Source organism: Brienomyrus brachyistius, chromosome 6, assembly GCF_023856365.1.
Source record: "Brienomyrus brachyistius isolate T26 chromosome 6, BBRACH_0.4, whole genome shotgun sequence".
NCBI classification, from domain to species: domain Eukaryota; kingdom Metazoa; phylum Chordata; class Actinopteri; order Osteoglossiformes; family Mormyridae; genus Brienomyrus; species Brienomyrus brachyistius.
Window position 1 is genome coordinate 30,640,851 of NC_064538.1, and position 20,207 is coordinate 30,661,057.

General features: G+C 44.7%; 1 protein-coding gene across 3 annotated transcripts in view; it reads right to left on the bottom strand.

The window, feature by feature from the left end:
* Positions 1-19,029, bottom strand: part of srrm3 (serine/arginine repetitive matrix 3) — a 73,717-nt gene extending 54,688 nt beyond the window's left edge. The window contains exon 1 of one of the 3 annotated variants that reach the window (XM_049017418.1): positions 18,808-19,029. Coding sequence is in view for 2 of the 3 variants with exons in the window: in XM_049017417.1 (XP_048873374.1) it covers positions 611-643 (33 nt within the window). In the remaining variant the exon portion in view is untranslated. Of the gene's footprint in view, positions 1-610; positions 739-18,807 lie in introns of those variants that run through there. The other 2 variants (XM_049017417.1, XM_049017419.1) reach the window with 2 other exon arrangements.
* Between the last annotated feature and the right edge of the window lie 1,178 nt (positions 19,030-20,207).

The window sequence follows — 20,207 nt, forward strand, 5'->3', positions numbered from 1 at the left end:
CATGTAAATCCTAGTTCTCAAAGACGGCCGGGATGACTCTGCTTCTCTGTGTAGCTATAGGGCTGCTGCATTGACATTATTATTTTCAAACTAAAATTAGCATCGAAAGTACAGCTGACCTGCAGCCCACAGCAGCCAGAATACAAAACACCAAGCTCAAAGCAGCTGTTTAAATGCTTGCTCCTAATACACAATAACAGGAGTTTGAATTGACAATGTCATCATGTCTCTTACTAATATGTGAATTAACATACAACCCATATATGCACTACAGATCCTGTCTCTAAACTCAGATTTCTGCATGGCTTCCAAAATGTGCTACTGCTGGTGCACATTCACCCGGTGGTCACACATTGGGGCAATTCACAAGCCGGGGGAGGGGGGGCTGCGACACGAGCCACATTCGGTATTCAGCGGAGGACACAACTCTGACACCTGCCAGCAGCAGGAATCCAGGAAGCAGGGAACACTATGCAAAGGAAAACTCGTCCTGACACCTCCCATAAGCCACCCTTTCTTCCGGAACAGTCCGTCAACATGTCTCGGCAGATAATTCTAACAGGGACGGACCCCTTCCCAAAGGATGCACACACCATAGGTACAATCTTACCTTCACCCCAGGGACTGACATGGGCAGGCACATTCCATTCCATCAGCCTGTGCCTGTGAGCCTTCCTGGGAATGAGTCACGTGACTGGGATCATCCTTATTGATTTGTTCTGCCGGTGCCTCCTTCTTGGCAATTTGTAAATATATTGGTGCTTTTTTTCTGGCTCGGCCCCCAGCAACCCGACCCTCAGCACTGACCAGTTCCGAATTTGAATGGATTATTTCTGTCCCTGTCATCACACTGGTGATCATTGTGTTTACTTCGGTGTCTTGAAGGTCCTCCCCTACTGGGTCCCTGTGTTTCCCTTCAAAGGAAAATGTCATCTAATCTCATTTTGCTCTTTTAAGGAAAGCCGCTCCTGGCGCCTCCTCGGTTTGCCGTGCCAAGATGGGACGGCCTCACAGCACCACTTTCTGGACATGCTCAAAGAAACGGGCTATGCAAACTCCAGTGAATGGTACTATAGAGAAGAGACGCTGACAGAATGACTGTGTAGCATTTTGCCTGCTGATGATGACCTCATGAACTCATAAACGGTTCATTAGGCATTTCTTAATGCCATAAAGACAGAGATTTGTCATGTTACAACATCGGACCTCAGACAACACAAAGAAAGAGTAAAGTAAGCCTCAGTTTGTTATATTCTAAATCTGTCCTGTTTTTGACATACAAATATTATTTGTGCTAGAGACATGAAAGAAGACATGAAAGGCTCATTCATGGACGGCATTTCCACTGGGTGGCACTCCACTGATCAGATCTGATCCATCGATTGACTATCAGGAGTGGAAAGGAAGACGAAGAAGCAGACTGATAGAGAGATCAGCGACAGACTGCTTATTTCTACCGCGTCCTCTTTGACCATCACGTGCTTAACGGGCCCATTTGGGTCCCCATTTATCAGTCTGCCAAAGACAAATTCCCCAAACGGTGGGGAGGACTTTGTGCCATTTCGGTGAGAAGAGAAGGCAGGTCATCCATCTTCTGTTCATCTCAGTCTGCGCTGTCTCAGGCACAGCCTCGGATACTGGAGTTGGGCTGTGAACCAACCTACAGTATAACACGTCACATGGCCGGTTTAAACAGGAGACGAGAAATGTTAATCAGCAAAGAGCCTGCCTGCTGTGCCTATGCAAACAGCTACATTCTCGCGTCTTTGGTACGTAAAAGTACTGTACTGTGGTTAAAGCTGTCACAGCAAAATCACACACATCCAAGTTACTCAAATATTTTCTTTCATTAGGAAAATATGACTGCGAGGGTTGTTCTCCCAGTAAACCGAGCAGAATTTTTTTTTTTATGAAACTCCGACTGAGAAGGGAGATACTGTATCATGTCTCTAAAAGCAAAGGCAGTAATTGTCTTCCAGAAAGGTGGATATAATTAAGCAGCTATTCCAAAAATTCGGAGTGGTCATGTAATCCTCTTACTCCATAAAAGAAGCGGGATTCACACTAAACAGGCAAAAGCCTTTGTTCATGCAAATTAAATACTGAAATAGTGAAGCATTCTTATACTTAAGCCCAGGAGGCACAGACATGAAAGGGTAGCAGAGGCTAACCTCTTGTGAATGTGTGGCACGGCTGAGGACACAGAAATGATTGGACTGGTCTGCAGTCCACTGGACAAATGCCCGTTAAACTCTCTACATCGGAGTGCTCAGTAATTAATAAACTACCCAAACAACTGACTAGCCTGTGCTGTGCAATAGAAGGTTGGTGCTCATTTGGGGATGGTGGAATTGTGAGGTCTATGGAAGGACCTACATGTAAGGGCTTGATAAATATGGGAAAAGAGCCTTATTACTGGTGATAGATGGAATTAATGCATCCACCATTCCTTTCTTATTGAACCCAATACAACTGCACTATATTTGGCAGATGAAGAGGTGCTGTAATGGGAAGAGCAGAACCCTGCATGTTAACGCTGATACTGGCACAGTCAAACATTCAGTGTCCTTTCACAGCTGCATTCAGTGCTCAAACAGCCTCACCTTGATATCTGTAGTGTTCTCGACCTCGGACTGTGACCTCAATGGATCTATTTCATTGCAATGCTGCATCAGTCACACCACGGCAAAAAAACAACAGGACTGAAGCCGGAAGACAGGGCGAGTCCATCTGCAGAGAAAGCATCTTTAGCCGAGAAGCCCCACGGATTAGTCTGCATCTTCAGGCCAAGAAATGCAGAGCAGAAACTCGCTGAATCAGGCTCCATTCCCAGTCCTATCTGCGCAAGCCACATACTTTCACTGAAAAACTATTAATGCTTTTTAAATCATTTTGAGGCAGCATTACTGCTTGTCTTTGTATTTTCAGAAACAAACAACGGCGCAATTAAGCATGGTGCCTGTAGCACACCCTCGAGGGTGTCGGTTTGATTCCACATGTGTGGAGTTTGCAGGCATGTGGAGCTAACTGGTGTTTATCCTGGGTACTCTGGTTTCCAAATGGTGGTGGTTAGGTGAACTGGTCTTTCTAAATTGCTTATAGTATGATATTTTGAGTGTGTGTTGTGATGGATGGGTGTCCCCTGCCTGGTGTCCTGTGATGGACAGGTGGACGGGTGTCCCCTGCCTCTTGTCCTATAATAGATGTGTGTCTCCTGCCTTGTGCTCTTTGTATCCGGGAACAGACTTCAGGCTCACTGTGACCCTATGGCAAATAATCACTTATGACAAAATAGATAGAACACTTCAAGCTAACGGAAGGAATCTGTAGTAAAGCCCTAAATAATTCAGGGATTTCTGAGCCTCACCATCCCAGTGGCAGTGAAACAGCACCAGTGATAGATGTGAATTGGTCCAAGTGACGAGCTGTTGTACATGCCTGCATGACAGCCACAAAAATGTCTCAGAGAAATGCTCTGCCTTTTTTGGCTGGTCCCGTCTCACAGATTAACAAATGGCATCGGCATCAGTCACAACACGGGTCAAGGAATCAGGTCTTTTGCAGTCAGACTCCCAGCAAGCTCCAGGTCCAGCACTCGGGTGGGGGGGGGGGGGGGGTTGTGAAGCTGAAGGTTCAGGTACCTGACAGGTGTGCATTTTTGTAGCTGGGGGAGGGACTTAGATGCAACTAAGTTGATGTGCAAAGAAGAAGAAGAAGAAGAAGAGTGCCACCTTGGCTTTGGGAAGATCTGAGTCATGAAGTGACGGTGCTCCTGCACACACACATGCGCACACACACACACACGCACACACACACGCACACACACACGTGCATAGTCCACATATTCATATTTTTATGGGGACATATTCATTTCTATGAGTATAACCCTAATCCCAACTAACCCCCAAGTCAGCCCTAATCTCAACTATAAGTATCCAAACAAAATACAAGACTTCAGGCATTTTTAATTTTTTGATTGCATTCACAGATTTTGATAAAATTGAGGTTCATATTGTGGGAACCTGAAAAATGTCTCCACAAGCTAAAAAGTAATAAATATTTCCAAAATGTCCCCACAATATGGTATATAAACACACACACACGCACACACACACACACACACACACACAAACACACACACACACACACACACACAGACTCTTTTCAATGCCATTTCCCATTCCATTGCCCTGCATGCCATTACTGTGATAAATCTGCATCCTCCTGAAGGATTTACTGCAGCAGTCTCTGCTTCCAGTCTATTCATTTATTTGAAAGGGTTAGAAGAGGCGCTCTCCCCGAGTCTTGTCTAGGCCCAGCAGAACCTGCTGTCTTCAGCAAACCGAAGGGGACGCAAGCGGGTTAGGGTTAACAGATACCATGGCTTGAGGCTCCTGCTCCAAACTGACAGAATCAAACAGGACTGTCAAGGCTATGAGGTAACAAAGTGTGAGATGGTCCCTGAAGTCATTCTGCCCACGAGGGACCATCCAGGGAGGATCTCTGAGACATTAATGAATCATTGTATGTGTGTAATTGGTATGGACCCCCACATTTAAAAAAAGAACATGACATAGAAGGAGGAGGTCCCCCTAAGCTCTCTATCCCCAAAACAGGATGCTGTTAGAGAAGCGATGATTTCAGGTGGTAAAATGAGCCTTTGTTGATCACTAGTGTCTCCACTGCAGTCCTCTAGTCCTCTATGGAGAATGTATATGGTTATAATTCCACTTATCTAGAATTACTTTTGGTACTTTAATTTCTTCTGTGCTTATATTGATTTCAGTATTTTTCTTCTTTTAAAATGCCTGTAAAGCATTTCGTAAACCCTGTGGGTAAAACAGCGCCAATGTACCAACGGCATTCAAAAAAGCCAGGGTTATTCCTATTCTGAAGAAACCCACTCTGAATCCTTCAGACATCAGCACCTACATACTGGTATCACTTCTCTCTTTTCTTTCAAAAATCCTTGAATGCGCAGTTTACAATTAAGTGTCTATCTCTCTCAGAACAATCTTCATGATCTTAACCAATCTGGCTTCAAAGCAACACATTTCACATAGACTGCTTGCTTGGTTGTCAGTGAGAAGTTACATGCTGCCAGAGCAGCCAAACTGTCATCTTTCCTAATCCTCCTTGACTTTTCAGCAACATTCGACACCGTCAACCAAATGCTCTCTTGTCCATAAGCATGGCAATAGTTTACTTCCTGCCTAGAAGGCCGGTCATATCAAATGATATGGAAGGGCTCAGTTCTTGGAACTCTTCTTGGAGGGGAACCCCTCTATACTAGATCTCTTGGTGAGGTCATATTAGAGCTGGGCGGTGTGACCAAAAATTTATATCATGGTATATATCATGTAGGGCCTTATATCAGTTTCACGGTATGCAACGTTTTTTTTTTTTTTTTAAAGTATGACTGGCCATATACAGGATTTTACAGGACACATTTTTGTTTTACGGTTTTGCATTGTTCCCACACTAACTATATTTAATTATTAGCCATTGCGCCTATCCGCTACCTTAATGATAACATAGGGCTAATGTGTTTGTTGGCTAACTGCTTATAGATAAACGGCTAATGTTAAGGTGTACGCCAACTAAGTTAACATTTCTGATAAGCGTTTAATAGTTCAGTGTTGCTAGTATACGAGCTTTACTAACCTCGCAAAATTTTTCAAGAAGAAACGGCACTTTTATGTTTTTTTTTTTTTTTTACTAAAGCAGCTTGCAAACTGCCTTCAACTGCAGCATATGTCATGTTCGGTCAACTCGGTATGTGTGTGTTAACCAACGCGAATGCGTCCAGCGGCTATTGAGAGGAGGGGAGGGGCTGCGCGAGTGTGTGTATGTGTGTGTGTGCGTGCATGCACACGTGTCTGCGCTGTAGTGGTGCTGTGTGAAGTCTGACGAAAACTGCACTGTTGGTATCAATGATGGTGAAAATTAGTATCTAATCAGATACTAATTTTTAATATAGATTAGTATCTGAGAATTGATTTTATTGACATTCCCAGTTTCACCTCCAGCATCAGCATATCTTCTGTTTCTGATCTTTCACGGTACATTTTTAGCGGCACAGCAGTTAAAAGGGTTCCAGAATTATATTCTTATTAAAAAAATGTATTACTTACCAACAGAGTTTTTTTAGTGTGATAGTATTCTTAACTGGGTTCTAATGAACCAGTATCAGAATGTATTCACTGATGAGACTTCTAAGTCGCTCTGGATAACATCTGCCAAATACCCTAAATGTAAACAGTGCTATATAAATAAAGAAAGATTGATTGATTGATTGACAGACTGATGGACTGACTGAGTGATTGACTGATTGACTGATGTGCACTTTCCTAGCACAAGAACTTTTTCCAGGAACCGGAACCTTTTTCCAGAACCAGGAACTTCCTTACATTGTGTTTTTACCAGTGGAACTCGGCCGGACTGTAGTTCCTCTGGGGCAATTCTAGAACTGTTTTGCAGTTCCTGCTCCAGACTAGGTGTTTTTTGTTCAACCACAAACTACTGGGGTGGGACTTACAGCAATAGCTTGCTGATACTTTTGAATCGTGCAAGCAAACGATGAAGTTTATCACAAGGTTTCAATGGAGGCCCTTTGATCTTCACATGAACCATTTTCCGACTTACCATCGGGGGGGGGGGGGGGGGGTTCCTTCACACATTAATATTTTTATTCATTCATTTATTTTTACAATGTGATGGTGTTTGCGAGTCTGTTTCATTCATCACGATGGTCCTAAAGAGCCATCCCATTTTAGATGTGGAGGACATTTTAGGTTTGGTAAAGGCAGTGGTGCCCTCTTTCAGCAGCATGGTAGCGATATTAAATCCGCATAGCTAAATTCAAGGAAATTCAGCACCCCTTTCCTGCCCCAGAGTTAGAATTCCCCCCCCCCCCCCCCCAATGACCATACTAGGGGCACTGTCTCCAAAGCCACCATCTCTGATGCTTAATCCCATTAATCCTTATCATTCTTAGCCCCTCCCCCACCACAGGGCCACTAGAACAACCCACATAAAGGAGGAGAAGCTCTTATTCTGCACCTAGTCCACACCTTCTCCTCCCTCTCCTCATACCAGTGAAGACTCCCACAAACATTTATATCTAGTGCAGGTTCCAAATATAGAAGTATATTACATCTGAATGTGGTTATATGTAATCACATTTGTAAACATGGATTACATATTCCCCATCAAGGATTGACATCCATTCTTGGTGTATTCTCCTTCATGCCAAGCAGTTCCTCATCAAAACCCTAAACGAGCTTGATGATTAATAAGTGGGTGGATGAAGCAGTTGTATTATAGGAAACTGTAGTGAGCAAAACAATCCAAGACCAATACACAGGTCAGATCCATCACATGGAGTGTCTCATTAAAGCAGAGGACATGTCTAAGAAGGTCTCCCTTGGGGAGTATCACAAGCCAGTATATTCCAGGCTAGACAAAGCTTTTGTTGGCACCAGAGGGTCATGCAATTAGTATAAGGCTGTCGTCAGCCTCAATGGATGTGAGGGAGCCACGGCTGAGTCAATACCAGGTCGCCACGGCAATTAGCGCTGCTGGAGTTTCAGCCAGAGTTTACCGCATGTGGTTGGGGGGGGATACTTGCACCATCCAAGCTCACTTCCTGTCATCAATTCAAACATCTCAGGAGAGGCACATTGCTCTCGGGTATCATGGCTGTCTCCCCCAACCGTGACTCAGTGCCTGGTGCTTGCCCCCCCCCCCACATCACTCACTCCATCAAAATCCTGAGATGTGGACAAAAGTGGCAGCGGAGGTGTGGCTTGGGGCGAGCTTCACATTAAGCTAGTTAAACCCGTCACTACCTCAAAAACATCCCTTAGGGGAAACACAGAGGAGCAGCCTCTGTGGAACAATACACAGCCTTGCTGGTTTTCGTAGCACACCCCAGCTCCATCAGACCATCTGTCTATATGCCCCAGGGAGCCCAAATCTCTCGTGGGGGCCACCCTTTCTTGTTTCCAGCTCATATTACACTACCTCGCATTATCAGACTAAGTAACACCCCCACCTCACCCTGCCCCAACTCTCGCCCTAATACCCTCTTGCACTTGCTCCTAAATCCTTTGGAGGTTCCACCATGCTCAGCCATGACAAATACGAGAGAAGTGAAGAATCAGCCAAAGTTGTGTCAGGCAGCTATTTGGGGTTTCTGAGTTTGGAATAGGGACATTTTGGGTGGCTATGGATACGGCTTTCCATGTGGACTTCTTTGAGGGGAAAAACCCATCTGCACAAAATTCCCTCAGACTTTGCAAGCCAGTCTGGCTCATTCCAGGTCCATTCACTTCACTGCGTGTTCATCACTGACCAGTTTCCTCATTAAACAGCCACCAGAGGTTCACATCGTCTATCAAATACAAGGAAGGCGTTATTAACCAGCCTGAGTCAGTCACGCGAATCCCTGGGTGTCATTTCCACTGGGCTGTGAAAGGTCAACGCTCTGCACCACCTTTATGACCCCGCCTCAAGATTCCCTTTGTGTAGAGAGCGCATGGTCATCAGTCCCATTCCCTTTGCTGTTCATGTCTATAATTGAAGCCGGGGGCGGGGGGTTCAGGGCGGGGGTGTCCCTGAGACAATAAGCACCTTCTCTTTCAGACTGGATGAAGCAATCTACCCGCTCATTGCACACGGAAGGCCAATACTCAGAAACAAGCTGATATTAAAGATTTATAAAAAGACCGTACACGGCAGGAAGAAAAGAGCTGGTTCACCAAAAACCATAGAGCCAACATCACTCTGTCCGTCAGACCACCGGCATTTCAGAATGACTTACAGCAATGCTGTGCTCAAACAGGCCCCTTTATATCCACAGGCAGCATCCTCAGTGTCTGCGTCACTCTGTCTCAATTTAAACAGGGCTCAGAAAGCACTTTAATAACTGGTGTTAGGGTACTAAGCTGCCCCAGCTTTCCGAGGGGAGGCGGCACACAACAGGATGTCATCACAAACGTTCACAATAAAGGAAAAGAAAGCTGCTGCTTACGGCTCACGTTTGCCATCCTCCTACCTAGATGTAAAACTCAAGAGGTGTGCATGTTTCACGCGCCTAAAGCAATGTCATTACGAATAACATCAAGAAGCTGCACAATTTGGTGTGTTTTCACACATCTGAGGATCGAGACAGGAACGCGTGACAGAAACGCAAGGCTTTGTTTGAAAAGAAAACTATCCATATTGAGCTGCATGTGTCATTTCTCTCAAGTTTCAGAAAAAAGCACTCAAGTGGATATACACATACAGTACAGCAGCATGAGTGATATTAGATGTGTAGCTCTTGCTCCTGCACTGCTTATGCTCGTACCTGGGCATTCACTGGAAGCTCAGCCTAGGTGCACTTATAGCTAATCGATTCCTCAACAGCTGTATGTTTGTAATGTAGTATTTGCCTCACTTGTGCACTTCTACTTTGGACAAAAGCACCTGCTAAATTAAATAAATGTAATGCAAATGTCTTAGTGCGGTAGTTATACCAAAAGATAGTGCTGCAATGCCTAACTCACACTACTCCTGTTTAAACTCATCTCTGATCTTGTAAGATGTTTAAATTCATCTTTGGTTTTCTTAGATGTGTAAACTTGTCTCCAACTACCCGAGATGTTTAAACTCACCTTTGATGTTCTAAGATGTTCAATCTCCAGCATTCTGAGATGTCTGAACTCATCTCTGTTCTGGGATGTTTAAATTCTGAGATGTTTGAGCTTATCTTGGATATTCTGAGATGTTTAAACTCATCTCCAATGTTCTGAGATACCGAAGATCATCACTGACCTTTAGTTTTCATTCTCACATCACAAATAATGAAGAAAGTATCACACAGGTGTCACACAGGTGGAAATATGACAGTGACACCAGCCGTTGGAAACACCGGAGCATGGTTCATCTCCTCCCTGAACCTCCATTTTTTCACAAGCGAACACACATGTTTCAGACAACTGTGGTGTGAGGTCTGTGAAGTCATCCAGAGGCCTGGACAGATGTGTCCCCTGTGCCCGGTGTCTCTTTTGGGTTTCTGACCCCGCCAGATGTGCAGGTGTCTAGACAGCTGGGCAGGGATTCACGAAGCCAGCTGCTCAGCAGCATCCAGAAGCACCAACGGTCACCTGGCTACTATCATTTTTGCAGCTAAAATCCAACATGCTAATGAAGACACTGCATCTTCTCTGAATTGTTGCTCTGCACCACATAACACAAATTTGTCTGCTGCCAGTTGCTTTACTCATTTAATTTATTTGGAAAATAATGAAAAACCCATGACAATGTAATTGGTGAGCCTGGAGAGTATCCTAGGAAACAAAGCATGCTGGAAGAGACACCCTGGACGGGATGTCAGTGTCTCACAGGGCACGAACTCACACACAGAGCCATGCAGTATGGGAAACAGAGATTCACCTAACTGGATATTTTTGAACTGCAGGAGGGAGTTAGAGTACCAGGGGAAACTGTAGATACAGGGAAAACATGCAAACAGCAGACACAAAGAGCCAGGTTCCAAGCATCTCAATGCGCTTCTGTCTGCAAGCTTCAGTTTGACATATGGAAGCATCTATCTGACGAATATCGTATTCTGGGCAGATAAATTCAAGAATGTGATACTGTCACCAGAGTTAGGTTTCTAGACCTGCATCCATGGGACCGAGTTCCATTTAACCTTGTGACTGAAAAAAATGTAGCCATTTGAGGGGCACGTCCTTACATTTATAGCAGTGCCATGTGACAGAGCAACACTAGATGGCCAAGGCATCACATCCTGAAGTTTATAAAGATGAACGTCCCCTCCAATAAGCTGCCATTTACGGCCAAGGCAACCATCGAATGTTATGGGTAATTATAGTGATCCCAGAAGCTGCAAAGAGCCGGACACAAACAGGATGCTAGATTCATCTGCATAGCACATTTCCTGGGTGGGTCTGTGCTCCATAAAGAGCTGTGGATCTCCATATGGCTGTCCCCAAGCTTCATCTCGTTTCCAGATGTAAAAATCCATATCCCACATTACCCAAGAGCCAGAAATATGACTCCTGTATTCAAAACCCTCAAGAAAAAGAGAAACAATCTACAGAACAAGTTCCACCACGGGAGCTAAAATGCCCCTCAGCCTTTCTGCGGGACAGTGGGCCTTATGCAAGGCAGCTCCATTCCTCCTGGCCTCCATACCCTTAGCAGGAGATCCTAAGCAGGAAGTCAACAGCATCCTCGACTGCAGAGACCCCCTGAAAACTTCAACAATCCCTGCAGAGTGTAGGCTCTCACCAATAACTTCTTCACTTTAACAGATAATTATTTCCAAACGAAACCCTTGAACCCCTTTGTGATCTTTTTTGTTGCATAAACACAGTATTTTGCAACACCATATATTTGTTTTACAGATACTGCCTTTTTTACATTTGTACAATGTGACAAGTCTGTCTGCTGGAAGCCAAATGAAGGACATTTATCATTTATTCCACCTTTCAGAAAAAAGCCAAAAATATCCACAAATGGTTTTTATATTGGTCATAAAAAATGAGGGCGGGGGGGGGGGGGGGGGGCAGGAATATGAGCACATAAACTAAGAAAAGAGTAAGTGAGATGGAATTCTTCTTCAGTCTATTACATCTACTGCCCACCTGCTCTATGCGCATTTTGATATTTTCAATATAAAAATTATATGTTATACAATGACATACATTTACACCTGAAACACACAATGCCACGTAAACACTTTTCACCTACCAATTAATCACTGTTCTACAGTAACCCCCCTACCCATAAATAATACATCAGTACAGGATTACTGTCTTATTAGCCCTGTGTGGTTTTCCTGGGGCCAGGCTGATTGGAACATCTTAATTAGACAGTGAGCCCATGCCATTGTCTCTGGTCTCCCTCCTCAGATTTACACCAATGTAAACAGGCTGGGATCTCCTATCTCACAGGGACCCGTTGAGGAGTAATGAAGCCACATCACACATGTGTCTCACGCGCATGTGTCTGTGTGTGTGAAGTATGTAGAATATGACATCTATTTCTATAATGGACATACATTATTATACTATACATTTTGTTATATTAGGCACATATACCTCATCCCTCTATTGGTATCAGAGGGTCTATATAAAAAAGTCCCCCCCCCCCCACCACATCAAAAAGGATGCGACAGTCATCTGCAGTTGCTCACTGACGTAACGCATCCAATTAAGCGGTGCAGGATGGGCTCTGCATGTCGGGTGGTGTCCATTTGACTTGCTGTGCCCCCCTCTCCCCACCACTCCCCAGGGCATGGCGGACCCCCCCTCATCTGTCGGGTTTTTAATATCAAACAGAGATACGCAGTGAGGAGGCTCAGGGTCACGTTTGGCCATAAATCTGCCCGCTGCGTGGCTCAGCTCCCTACAAATTATCAGCTTTTTTTCCTCCTGAATGCCAAACGCATAAAGACTTCAGGCTCCAATCCCCTCGATATTACAGCCCGCATTCATGTGAGCTGCCCTTCATACCGAAGTATTGCTGCTCCTCAATGCGAACTCTAAGCTGCAACATTTCACTGTTTCTGAACCTTTGCATGCAAAGGCAGCTTTATCATCATTTTCTGATTCTCAATTCCAAATAAACCAATGAACTACATTCATTCGATCTTCTTACCACTCAACACTCAAAAAGCAAACAACCAGACTCACTACAATAAAATCAGAGCTAAAACTAAAGTCTTTGTCAAATGGGACATCTACTTCATCATCACAGCTAAAGATATAAACATCCAAGGTCAATAAACGCTCAAAACAGCCGGGTCATCTCCGTAGCAGCAAAATCCGTTCTCCAGAGACGGGGAACTTGGTGGCATGGTGGTAAAACCTTCCGGGCTGGATGGTCAATGCGTTCAGAGGCAACTCAGAGAATCATTTGGGGAAAGACTAGAGAGCCGATTTTAGCCCTACCTCCCCCATTTGGAGGCTCACTGACCAGGGCTGGGACCCGGCCCTTCCCCACATGGCAGATGGCTCTGCAGTGTGGATCACCTCTCAGCAGCTGCTGTCCCCAAATGACGAAGGCAGAGTCATCCGACCTCATGTTCCTCTCACCTTGCCCACGCCTCCCCTCCTGAGAGACAGTGTGGGATTGGGGCTGGAGCGAAGGGAGTGGCACTGTCTCGTTCGGACATGCTCTCTACGCGTCCTGCAATTGAACACTTGCAACGTACATTATTCAGGGGCTCACGAGACAGCGGCTAGAGAAAGTGTCATGCGTGAAACATCACCCCGGGGGTGACCGTGGGGGTACCCCGGCGGGAACTGGCTGGCCCAGGGGCTCGCCTGCCACACCCCTTTGATCCGATTGGGTGGGACTGGCAAACACACCCCAATATTTTTTGCCACCAGAAAAATGGCAATGGGCTTATAGAAAACAGCAGACCCAGCCGACTGCTCTGCCGCTCGGAGACAGCGTGACAGTCTGAGAAAGTGTGGCTTGTTTGCACTGAAGCCCCTGAATGTCAATGTCAGCATGCTACGTGACAGCCCAAGTCCCAGAGGAGACCCAACATGTTTGGAAGATCAAAAGATCATTACCACACTGCTCCTCTCTCTCCCTCCCATTCCCCCTCTCTATGGGGAACTTCAAAGCCACTCTGAAGTTTGAGAGAATGAGGGACAGATGAAGATAAAGTGATGGATCTAAAAACAGCCCTTAGAAATATGGCGGAGGTTACGGATAGATGCCTGCAGTCTCGGCTCCGTCTTGCTGAAAGAGGCTTATATATGTGCCAGCTCCCTGTATCTGATATGCCAAACGTTCGCCAAAAATGATCCCTGACAGCCCCACTGCAAAAAAATCCAATTTATTTATTCACCCACAAGTTGGTGGGTTAAATAATCTGCTTTTGTCTTTCTAAGTGGTGTTCTACTGAAACTGAGAAAAGCCCTGAAATCGCTGCTGAAATGTTACTGAGAGACAAGTAAAATCTTTCCTTTCAATTATAAATGATACAACTCATATTAAAAGGTAAGAATGGATCACCAAAAAAATTTAAATAACTTATGCATGATATTAAACCATCTGTGTGTTAAAAGGTACATATTCTTAATTTTTAAACAAATCCTTAGTTTAACTTGCATATTATTGGATGAGTTACTGTCCAATCCATTTATATACATATGTAAGAACAAAGAAAATCAAAAGGCCAAAGACTATTTGAAATAGAACTGATGAGTCTGGAAGACAATTTTTGAAAGGAAAACTTTCAGAACTATCGGAAAATTGACTACACAATGGAACAAATGATCCCCTTAATGAAACAGGTAAAGAAACAGGCAAATGTCTCAATCCCAAAACTGAGCCTCGTTGTCGAAGCTTTTCAATATGAGTGCTTATAGACAGTTATAGCTGCATCTGCAGTCCTAAAAATACATCACATACAAAAGGTTGCATACCAGAATAAACACTAACATCGAATTTAACTACAAATGGTCATATTAAAGGTAACCTGTTTTTAACACACGCCATCCAGCATCAACAGGACAGCATTGGCACGTGTAGCCACCCCACCCTCACCTGTTTGCCTCCAACCATTATGGAGAATCTGGTTTCGTTGGGTTTAGGGACAGCCATCCTTTGAGAAGCAGAGGATGGCTGTGGGACAGTGGATGACTACAGCACAGTGGACAGCTGCAGGACAGCGGATGACTGCAGGATAGCAAATGGCTGCTAGACAATGGACAACTGCAGGACAGCAAATGGCTGCTAGACAATGGACAACTGCAGGACAGCAAATGGCTGCTAGATAATGGACAACTGCAGGACAGCAAATGGCTGCTAGATAATGGACAACTGCAGGACAGCAAATGGCTGCTAGATAATGGACAACTGCAGGACAGTGGACACTTGCAATGACTGTGGAGCAGCATCACCAATGTGAATGCAGAAAGGCAGCAAGGGCGCCTTTTCCGTTTACCCTCAGTACCTCACGGAAGATCAGGCAATTAAAATAGTTTGTCTGCAAGTCATAGATTTTCTGCACTCTGGCTCAGAAGGCGCTACAGGCTTGAACTGGGAGCCGTGTGCCATGATGAACCATCTTCTGTGACCATGGATATGATGAGTAGGGACACGTACAAAAAGATTGCTCTCCGTTTCACAAGGACTGCACCCCTGAGGCATGTCTAGCTCATTCCACCTTAAGCCTTACACCGATAACCAATCAGTATGCAGTAGTCATGTGACATACCCAGTGGCCTTCACGGCAGGCTATAGATACAGATTACCAAGCCTGTGGATGCATTAGGTTACGTTCACACTGCCATGCTGAAGTGACTCAAATCGGATTTTTTTGCCTTAATGTGACACAGATCTGATCTTTTCAGGGCTGTGTGGACACGCAAATCTGATAATTTCAAATCAGATTTGTGTCACTTTCATATGTAGTACTAAATCTCATACGTATCCAATTCACAGCCATGCGACCTGAATGTGAACACTCAGATCAGAATTCATTAGGGTTTTTGCTTATACGCATGCGCTGACATCATCAGCCTGCACCGGCAGCACGGGAAGGTAAAAATGGAGGAGAGCTGAGATAACAGAAAAAGCTGGCCGCCTGACTTTTTTCTCCTTTTTGACCTGCTCATGTACAGCTGATTCACTGTTTGTCATCCTCCAGAGCAAAGTGTGATACATGAGTGAGCTACTAACACATCCATTTTTAAGACCATGAGTCGTCCCACAGATATGACGTTTTTTGTTGTTGGTGATGCAGTTGACCAATGTGTTCACATTACAGTCAGATACAGGTCACTTGTAGTTATGAATGAACCATCAAAATAGACAAATCCAATCTGAGCAAAAAATCAGAATTGAACAATGTGGCTGGCAGAGTGAACATAGCCTTAAAGTCCATGGACGCAGCCAGGTAACCTCTCAGCCACAAGGTGTTCACTCTTTCCCAAACTGACCATGGAAACACAACAGTCACATAATACATTTCTGTAACCCACTGAAATATCCTGGTGAAGACTTCCAGCTTACCCGAAGGGCTCGAACGAGAGGGCGGTCAACCCTTTACATGTTTAGCAGGCACTTTTATCCAAAGCAACAAACATTTTTAAGAAGCAGTGATGATACCTGGAGCAACTGGGGGTTAAGGACCTTGCTCAGGGGTCTGACAAGGAAATTACTCTGCTGACCTGGGGATTTGAACCAGCGACCTTCTGACCACGGACTCAGCATCATAACCTGCTGAACTACCCACTGCAAGTGCACTGCCTGTTCACATTTCACATGCAAACAGCCACCCACCAAATTCAGTGCTAAGAAATGTAATCAAGGTCTAAAAAAAGTTGCCATCGTTTCAGCTCTCATTCATAATTTCCCAAAAAATGTTTGTAGGCCAGCTAAATGCCTTCAGGAAGATAAACAGGGAGGGGCGTGGACTGAAGTGGAGGTGACCAGGATGAGGGTTCGACGTAACCGGGGCAGGAGAAGGACATTCATCACATTCTTTAACCTCCAGAAAACACTGTGGGCTGAACACACACAAAAAAAAACTAGGTGCGTTAATTTTTTACAAATTGGTGCGTCAAAAGGCAAGTTCGTGGAAAAAGTCAACACCCAGAAATGTGTGCAGTCTTTGTGAAGTCAAATCTGCCTGACTGAAAAGCAGGCGGGGAAGGAAACCCCCACCATTTCGGTCCCCAGCAACTAAAAACACGGTGGACTTTTATAGTCTGTTCTTGCCCATGGGGTCCTAACTGTGCAATGCAGAGGACGGGGTGCTATCGAACGCACTGTGAGGGACATACTTTGCATAAATTACACTCGTGCATCTACAGATGCTTCTGAGATATTAACAAACAGTCAATCAGTCATTCGATGATTCTAGTATTATGCATAAAAGTAGACTGACTAAGGCCAAAGAGCACAAGCATCAGTTATAATGTGCTCATATTTAAGTGATAAGAGATTTTTAGGGCAGATGACACAGGTCATCCACATACTTGTTTAAGGCATTGCCCTGGGATGCATCTGTATTTTTTCCTTTGTATGACCAGATTATACAAGAAGTACTGCTGGCTGCCATATTATATGACATTCTGACTTCATTCTGAACAGGTTTTCGGGATTTTAACCATTTGTAAAAAGTCTTAACGAATAGCTTGTTCTTGCATCATCAATTCATTTTAATCTCTCAGGGAATTGTCTTATTAATTATGTTGTTGCTTTCCAGCTGCTTGATTTCTAGAACTTCAATACGGCTGGTTTAAAAATGCGTATTTCAGCGTTTATGGCTCACACAAATAAAACGGGTCAAACTGGTAAGGAAAAAAACAATCGATAATTAATTACGCATTGACTACCAGCAAAAACGAGGACCTAAAGTCAGAGGCTCCTGTGCGATTTAAACAAGCTTCAAACAGGCAGGCGGCCGCAGTAAGCCGGGTGGAAGGCTTCGTGAAATGCGTGCCATTTAATCACTAGGACGAGCAACGTTCAGGTGTTTCAATTTGCAAAGTAATAATAATCACCGAAATGCTGTATCGATCTGCTCCTCGATTAGGTTTATTACACTGTAGTGTCTCTGCGAAGGTTACAGAGCAGATAAATACATAGACACGGAGAGCTTCACATACCACCAAACAAATGCTGTATTCATCAAGGTATTCAACATTTTACTTGCCCGTTACACCCTAAATAAAGTCACTAGGAATAATATAATTAAAACGCATTGGGAAGACCATGACTCTTGTAAAGGCAGTTATTAAATGCCTATTTAAAAGCTTAACTGATCATGCTTATTAAGGCTAAATTCAAAGAGCAGCTTTTGAGTTAATGAAATGTGTATTAGACAGAAAGTGCGGTTGATACTGCTAATGCCATATAAAATGCGTCGGCAGCCGTGCATGGCCACGGACTCGTAAATGTTACCTGCATCCCTCATCTCCTGTTTCTGATCGTTTGCTGTAGATCTCCAGCTTACCGTGCAGGTGCGTGTTTAAGCGGAGATCAAACGCGAATCACAAACAAAGAGGCTTCGGTGCCGCTGACAGCCTGACAGACGAGTGGAAGCGCCGCGCTAAAAGCGCAGATTTGTCTGCTTTATCCGGCTCTGACAGTAAAGTGTGCTGACAAACTACCTATATTTACCTGAAAGTATCCTGTTACGATAGCGGTCCCCAAACATCAGTCTTCGTTATTGTCTTCATTGTATTTTATTTAAAAGCTGCATGTATATACACTATATATGCACATATCCTTTTTATCGATCGATATAATATTTCCGAAACGGTGACGAAACGTGCATTATCATGTAATTTCCGTGAAGCCGGTGAGCCTTGCTGTGTAAAATGCCTGTGCATCGTACCTGTGCATCGTACCTGGCACGGCGGCAGCGCCCCGTTCATCCGGCTGCCTGTCAGCATGGACAGAGCACCGGCGGGTTTGGGGGGGGGGGGTTGCTGAGAAGGCAGGGCAGGGGAGACCCAAAACCAGGGCTAAAACGTCAACATGAACAACTATTTCCGAAAGGGCAATGGTATATAATATATACAATTTATTTTTTAAAAAGCAAAACTAAATATTTGCTTTTCCTGTATTCCCGGTCCTTTTGCATTGCTCCAGCACGGTTAAAGTCGCCTTTACCCGTTAATCTCCGAGAACCGGAGACAATGCCCCCTTAATCCGCCGCTTTAATCCGGCTAGCTACCCCTGCCCGGCGGCTCCTTCGCAGGGCTCTGCACCGCAACCTCACTCCCGCTCCCCCCGGAACCAGCCAGCCGAACCTCCGCTCACCTCGTTTCCACTCCGATAATACGCTGCTCCGGTTCGGCGAGCCGCTGGCAGGGTAGCGGCGGTGTGGCTCCGGATGGGCCCGTGCACTGCCCTCCTCTCCCCGGCGCAGATCGGCGGCTTGCCCCAGAACTGCGCTCCGCTCTTCTCCTGTCGCTCAGCGCTGAAGTGCTGGACAGCGCATTAAGCGGCGTCGATAATGGAGGGCGAGGCGACCGACGCAAAACATACCGCCCTCTACAGGCACGGAGGCGCGACTGCGGCGGGTTTCCTGCTCGCGTAACCGCATGCGGACGCTGCGCTGGATGAGGGTCCGAGCAATACACGGTACCAGAAAAAGACACGGGGGCGTTTCTTCTTTCATTTCTTAAATTTATATTTATTTCTAATTTGTAAATATTTAGACATTAGACTTTAATCAGGTTTGCAGAGCAGTTTGGATACAATACAAATTTGCATGTCGCTTTACTTATATAAAAGTCCTGGTTCTAACTTAAAATTGTAATCTCGAGAGATTTCGTAATCTAATTGTATATAACGAAATTACGGCTCTTCAGTTATACTGTTTGTTTCACAGAAAATATTATTTAACGTGCCAAAAATACACATAAAATATGTGAAAGTATAAACCGATAAACATACAAACAAAATCAATGCGAAGGGCATTCATTAATGAAACTGGATTTCGATGAGATTCATTAGTATGTGCCGTTTAGAGCGAGGTATGTTTGATGCGCCTGAAGCTTGGTGATTTTACACAGGCGCTTTTGGCTAAAGTAGTAACGTTCGGGTGTCTGTTGCCATCTAGTGGACGATGTTAGCGTGCTTCGTTACCGCCATGTTACTCATGTTCCAACAGCAGGATGATGTGGAATATTATAAGCTACCGAATAATTATATTGGAAACTATCGCACTATTTATTTTATAATGTGGTAATTTGTCTTATTCTCTGTATTTGTTAGAAATATGTGTGCATATAGACCTAATTAGAAGGAGCATCATTTTGAATACAATGTATTTAAACTGCACAAACAGTGTCTTGTTAGCGTCTAAGACGCCCGCAGCATTTGTGTCCATTGATAATTTGAGTTTGAGTAACCCTTGATTTAACTGAGACCTTCGCAAACACGGTTGGACTCGCAGTTGCTTCCTGCTCTGCAGCGATCGGAGCCCATCGAAAGGGATCCTCGCGCTTAACCCTGTGATTCCGCGCTCCAATGTTGAGGTACAACCGGCAAGGACGCGTGGCACCTTCGGATCTGTCGAGCGTCCGTTCAATGCCACTCCTGCCAAGAGGGAGTTCAGAACCTTGGACAGCACCCAACGTCAGGTCCAGAAATCTTTCCGCTCCAGAGAACGTAAACAGCAGATTTGTTTGTTTGTTTATGAGGGAGCCGTACAA